The 6,000-nt window shown below is 45.3% G+C and overlaps 1 protein-coding gene across 1 annotated transcript; it reads right to left on the bottom strand.

Moving 5' to 3' along the window:
• Nucleotides 1-1,723: 1,723 nt before the first annotated feature.
• LOC146184253 (RING finger protein 151-like) lies at nucleotides 1,724-5,744 on the bottom strand. Its single transcript, XM_084608521.1, has 2 exons — nucleotides 5,508-5,744; nucleotides 1,724-1,975 (listed from the first exon to the last, which is right to left on the bottom strand). Exons 1-2 carry the CDS (start codon nucleotides 5,742-5,744, stop codon nucleotides 1,724-1,726), a joined length of 489 nt encoding a protein of 162 aa, XP_084464647.1.
• Nucleotides 5,745-6,000: the final 256 nt, after the last annotated feature.

The following is a 6,000-nucleotide window of genomic DNA, read 5'->3' on the forward strand; positions in this document are numbered from 1 at the left end:
ACAAAACATGCATAGCAGATAATACCAGCAGAAGAAATTGAGGGAATGTGAAACAGTGACAACAGTGCTGAGTCGGAAGTTAATCATCACGTATGAACCATTAAAAATACATCAGGTTGCAACACTTCTCTTTATATAATCATGTAAACTGTAAAGAAGAGGTTCCGATTAAGTGGGTAGATCACCGAGAAGGAGGAAGAGGAAGTGATTTCGCGGACCAACTGACTGCAAGTTAGGCCACCCCCGCTCCGGTCCTGCTCGCTACCAGTGCCCGCTACCAGTGCCTGGATCCCCGCTTAACACTTGGTGGAGGTCGCGGGATTTCTCTTCCATTTCCTCGCCCTGGAGCTCCGCAGCGGCCGAATTCCTACCTCAATGACAGACTCCAGCACTAACACCACCGGCCCCGCTACCTCGGCCCCTTCTATTCCATGCTCCGGGGTGCTTCGCCAGCGGGACCCGCCGGTCTTCAGGGGTACCGACGATCAGGACGTGGAGGACTGGCTTTCATCGTATGAACGTGTACGCACCCACAAAAAGTGGGATGACATCTTGAACCTTAGCAACGTGATATTCTACCTCACACAAGTCGCAAAGTTGTGATTCACAAACTTGGGCCTCGTTCAGATCTCGCTTTGTGGATGTCTTCGGTCGCCCTGCGGTCCGCAAGCTTCGCGCCGAACACCGTTTGCGCGAGCGGGTGCAGCAGAAAGGAGAAACCTCCGTTAGCTACATCGAAGGCGTTTTAGATTTATGCCATCGTGTAAATGCATCGATGACTGAAGCTCAGAAGATTCGCCGCACCATGATGGGCATCCATGAAGGCGTATTCAACATTCTCATGGCCAAAGAGCCCCGCACTGTAATGACGTTGTCACGATGTGTCAAAGCTACGACGACCTTCGTCGCCAACGCATCGTCCCTCGACAACCTGAAGGCACGATCGCGGTATGTCCGATGGCACTGTCATCTGCACACTTATTCAAGAAATTAAAGATTTCGTACCGGAAGAAGTTGCCCGGTAATTATAATTAATTTCAAACGTTCCGCAATGCAGCTCACACCACATACGCCAGGTTATTCAGGAACAAGTTGACGAAGCACTTCCGCCCCCTCGTCAACCAACTCTTCATGCCGCACCACTGACAGCTCCGACATTCATGGCGACGCTTTCCCGACGACCGCACACACTCCACTCGTATGCTGAGGTTGCCGCAAGACCACCACCTCCTACGCCTTTTCCATCGTATGGTTCGCCAATTAAATAATTTACGACGGATGGCACTCGTATTTTCGCATAAAGCAAGAAAGCAGAAAGGAGGGAGGGGAAAGCATAGCATAAAACTCATTTGGTTAGTTGATAACGGCAATAATCCGTGTTTGTTTTCTCGTTGGTTTCTTGTTGCTGAGTCCCACATGAGCAGCTATGTATGTTGCAGTTTCTTGAAACCTCCCGGCTCGGATCACATCTAAGGTGCCAAGAGGACCAGAGGATCTATCCACTCACTCCTGCACCATAGCAGTGCCAGTTACGTGAGCTGAAGGTAAACCTTGCGTCAAGGATACAATCTACATCTCTCGCGAAAGGATGTGTTTGCAAGGTTCCTTTAGTGCAAAATACGATTGATATTATTTGTCGTTTCAAGAAGTCACCGAATAAATAAATGATTACTTGAATTATAAAAAAAAAACATAAACGCAAGGCGAAGAGTTACATTCACTATTAGGCTTGCGCCGGAGCTCCTCCAGACAATTGTGTGTTTTGAAGATGCTCGGACGTGGATATCAGCCCGAAGCCCTTTTCGCACGCGAGCAAGTCGCGAGCGTAGGCTTCAGGGTCGGCTGCCTCGGATGGGGTCCTCAGTTGACGTGCCTCTTTGGGAGAGCCCAGCTCGCGGTACTCGCACAGCCTGGCATGGCTGGCGTAGGTGTCCGCAGGTACGCGGGCAGTGCAACTGGCGTTGCGGCACTTGACCTGCGATTATCGATAGAGATTATTTCAGTGCGTGCAGTGGTGCATCTGCACTAGTTTCTCATTTGAAAGCGAAAAGGAGGGTGGCCTTAATCGAGAACCAATCAGAAAAGTTAAGCGTAATTTCTACCTCTTCGCCTTTCTTTGTTAACGGACACCACCAGTCGACGTTTGTTCACATGTTTGAACCATGTAAGGTATGAAATTCCGTCGTTTGTTTGTGTATTACATGTTGACAATTTGCTTAATAGTACTGATAGTTTGCTCCTAGTTTGCAATCAGCAAAATCTAAAAGATATAACAAACTCTCAAAGTTTGCAAGAGCAAGATATTGGCGATTTGTACTGAGCTCGTTCGCAAGTGTTTCACCTTATAAAGGCCTCGCAACAGGCTGCTGGACATCTTGTGGTCATTGAAAGAACGTTGAATCTCCGGCAGTACAAGCAACCACAACTGGTACATCCAGAATACGAGGCGTACGCTCCATCCACAGACCACCATATATTTGTGCCTTTTTAGCCGATACAGGGGCAACGCTTCAGTTCACAAAATGGCTGCTTGTGCATTTTACACACTTGAAGTTGATAAAGGAACGCGTTACGGGATTCCTCATCGCGACGAATTTGTCCAGAACCCTTTCACCAAGCATTCTGAGAAGCACATTATCAGGACTAAGGATATTGAACCGATTGGAGATCTGGTAACTAACCAGCGGCGCCTAGGTAGGAAGCTGGTGACTCCGGAATGCGAAGCGGATGCTATACTACATAGCCATCACTTCGATTTAAAGAGGGCAACATATGTGCATTTTGTCGCACGAGCTGTATTTAGGAGTGTCTTAGAATGAAAAGAATCACTGAGCCGGAAGCAAAACGAGTTCATTCGACACAATTTTCCCAAGTCCCCTCTGCAGTGCCTCAGTTCTTCGGCATCTGGACTGCTCAACCCAATGGCGCATGATAGAATGCCGGCAGCTTTTAGACAGAGCCGAATAGAGTGGCACTCGTATAGTGTGCGATGCCAGTGGGTGGTAAGAACCAGTGCGGTAGAAATTTCCGCAGCCCTCTACTACAGCATCTCTAAGAGCCTAAGTCTCTTTGCGACATAAAACATCATAAACCAAATAGGCCAGTTATTTCCTAAGCCTTTAACCTCAGCCGAGGAGAACATCAGGTCCTAGGAAATAATATACCCTTTTGATAGCCCGGCCCTACTTACCCACTGAGTGCGGGGTACCAGAATGGGGTGCCACCAACCACACTTCTGAACTAGTCTAGTTTAGTGGACCAAAAATATTCACCTATATTATTTTCGAGTGTCTGAAGGCCATAATCAGCGCCGAAATACTCTGCCGTATTGTCTGCATTGATATCTCAAAAAAAAGAATCAAACGGAGCACATGAGGCTTCCTTGCGGGAATATGAACATAGTTCCGTGTCTAGTAACGCTAAGACCTCATTCTAATTTCATTTTATTAAAATATATAAATATCTTGTTTGTATAATTTATTATAATTTTTCATTCCAATTTATGTCTTCGAACGACTATCACTTAACAATTCTGTGCACTTTACTCTCGCGCATATTTACAATATAAATAGGTATCATGAGTACTGAAGCATATATAAAGCATATACACACACACGTTATTCGAAAGCATGCAGATATCGAAAACATGGAACCGCTGGAAACATTGCATCCTGCAGCACGCCTTTCCCGTAAATATTAGTTTAAGCTGGTAGTTTACTGGACTCATGTATGGCTAGAAATTGTCAACACACTACCAATATTTTTCAGCTTATTAGTGCTGCTTGGGTGACTTAAAATTTTGCTTAGCCTTCTGATCTCAAGTTAAGTTTTACTCCATTGTATAGATATCGTATTGTTTTTCACAAGCATCAAAGCGCAAGAAATTAACGCGCTCTTGATTACGGCTGTACACCATAATGCATGACTGTTATATAAAATAAAACTTTAATAGATCAGAGTACTAACTCTTTGATTTGTTTTTCAGCAGTGACGGCTTTCACTAATAGCCAAGAAAGGTTTCATCTAATCAATGGCCCATTTATGTTAAGCCACGGCAGTAGTGCATATTAGTTGCGATAATTTTGACAGCTTGCACACGAAAGCAACTGGCGCTGAAAAGATATGCCTGCAAAGAACTCTTTATGCGATGCTTGTTACCACTCTCATCAGCACTCACGGGGCAGCAGTGAGCAGGTATCAAATAGCGCATACGATTCTCCCTCTAATCGCCGTCTCCAGACAGCATTAGTTGCTTATTTTTTCTTTAAACATTCAATTTAGTCACGTTTTATAGTAGAACCACATCTGAACGTGCAATCGTACATATGGTTATTCTTTGCACAGGGCGAGTGTACAAGGCGAAAATGCAATCGTAAACCAAGAAACCGAACACCTCCAATTCAAGTAGGGTAACTGCAGACAGGAAAACGGTTCAAGAAGGCTACAAGCACCTCCTCGAAAGGAACGATGAATACGTCACAAAAAAAGGCATCCCATTTGTTGTAAATTGATTGATATAAGAGATTTGAAGGAGCCTCTAATTTGTCATTTAGGAGCATATTGCGCCCTTTTACAAACTAAGTGCATGTACCATATCTTGTCTCTATATCTATGTTTGTTCACAATTTGCACGCAAATCTTCTAGTGGGTCAACTGAGTTCGCATCATAGATTCACTTGGTTCACACTGATTCCTATAAGTCAACCGACGCCAATGGTCTATTGGATGCATGGAAGTATTGCAGCCACACGTTCAATTCCCACTCCAACAATGGCAATCAAAATTTCTGGTTGGTTTGTGGGGTTTAACCTCCCAAAGAGACTCAGGCTATGAGAGACGCCGTAGTGGAGGACTCCGGAAATTTCGACCACCTAGCGTTCTTTAACGTGCGCTGACATCGCACAGCACGCGGACGCCACTCCCTTTTGCGTCCCTCTAAACGCAACAGCCGAGGCCGGGATTCGATCCCGCTTCCTTGGGCACAGTAGGCGAGGGCCCGGCGGGGTCGAGAAACAAAGATGCTCCAGCACATAACAATGGCAATCAAAATTTCATTCAGGTGAATTAGTTTCACTTCGGCACAGGAAAGTTGGAGCGACCTGAAAATGTTTAACCTCATATTGTAATTTATTTCGCTCGTTCGAGGATCTGGCTCACGCACAAACGTAGCCATTGATTGCTTTGCTTCTTTTAACTCGGGAGCGCAAAGCACATGTAAAGGAAGATCCAGAGACATTTGAAAATCGTTTGGAAAGGTCAAGAGCGATAAAAGAAAAGTTTCATGTTCATCTGGCATGATACGCTCAGCTTCCAATCATGTACCGAGCATTCATTTCATTATTGTGCATTTGTTTTAAACTAAACATCTAGAATACTTAAGTAGGAATAAATGCCCGATAAATATCCGCTTTAAAAACGGCATTTGCGCCATTCTTGCAGTGTTAAGCCAGCTACATATTTACAATAAAATGTACTTTAGCAAGCTTGGGTGCAGCAGGTGCACTTACCTTTAGGTTGTTCAGCCTATTCTGGATGAGTGGAAGATCGGGATTGAAGACTCCGATGTCCCGCTCGCGGCACACGGGGCAGCTGTTGTCTGTGCGAACACATTTCTCGATGCACTGGCGGCAGAAGATATGCCGGCAGTGGCGCTCCACCGGCTCCCACAGCACCGAGCGGCAGATGGCGCAGATGAGGTGGTCGTCGGGCATCGGGTCGTAATCTTCCAGAGTCCGTTCCGCCATTGGGGTCCAGTTAGAGGCTAGTGAGTAGAATCGGGTGCAGTGTTATGAAATATTTCTACAAAACTTGTCACATTATAAATGCCAGAAGGAGAGCAAGTCTTTGGTTTAGCACACTCGATAAAGAAGACACAAAAGGGAAAACAACGGAAACATCTTCAATAAATTCAGAAAAACACATTTGCTGAAACCTCAGCTTCTTAAAACGGAAGAATACGAAATATACCAAAGTCTATAAGAGAATATACACAACAGAAAA

Source organism: Amblyomma maculatum, chromosome 7, assembly GCF_055883805.1.
Source record: "Amblyomma maculatum isolate TAMU_Amacu chromosome 7, ASM5588380v1, whole genome shotgun sequence".
NCBI lineage: Eukaryota > Metazoa > Arthropoda > Arachnida > Ixodida > Ixodidae > Amblyomma > Amblyomma maculatum.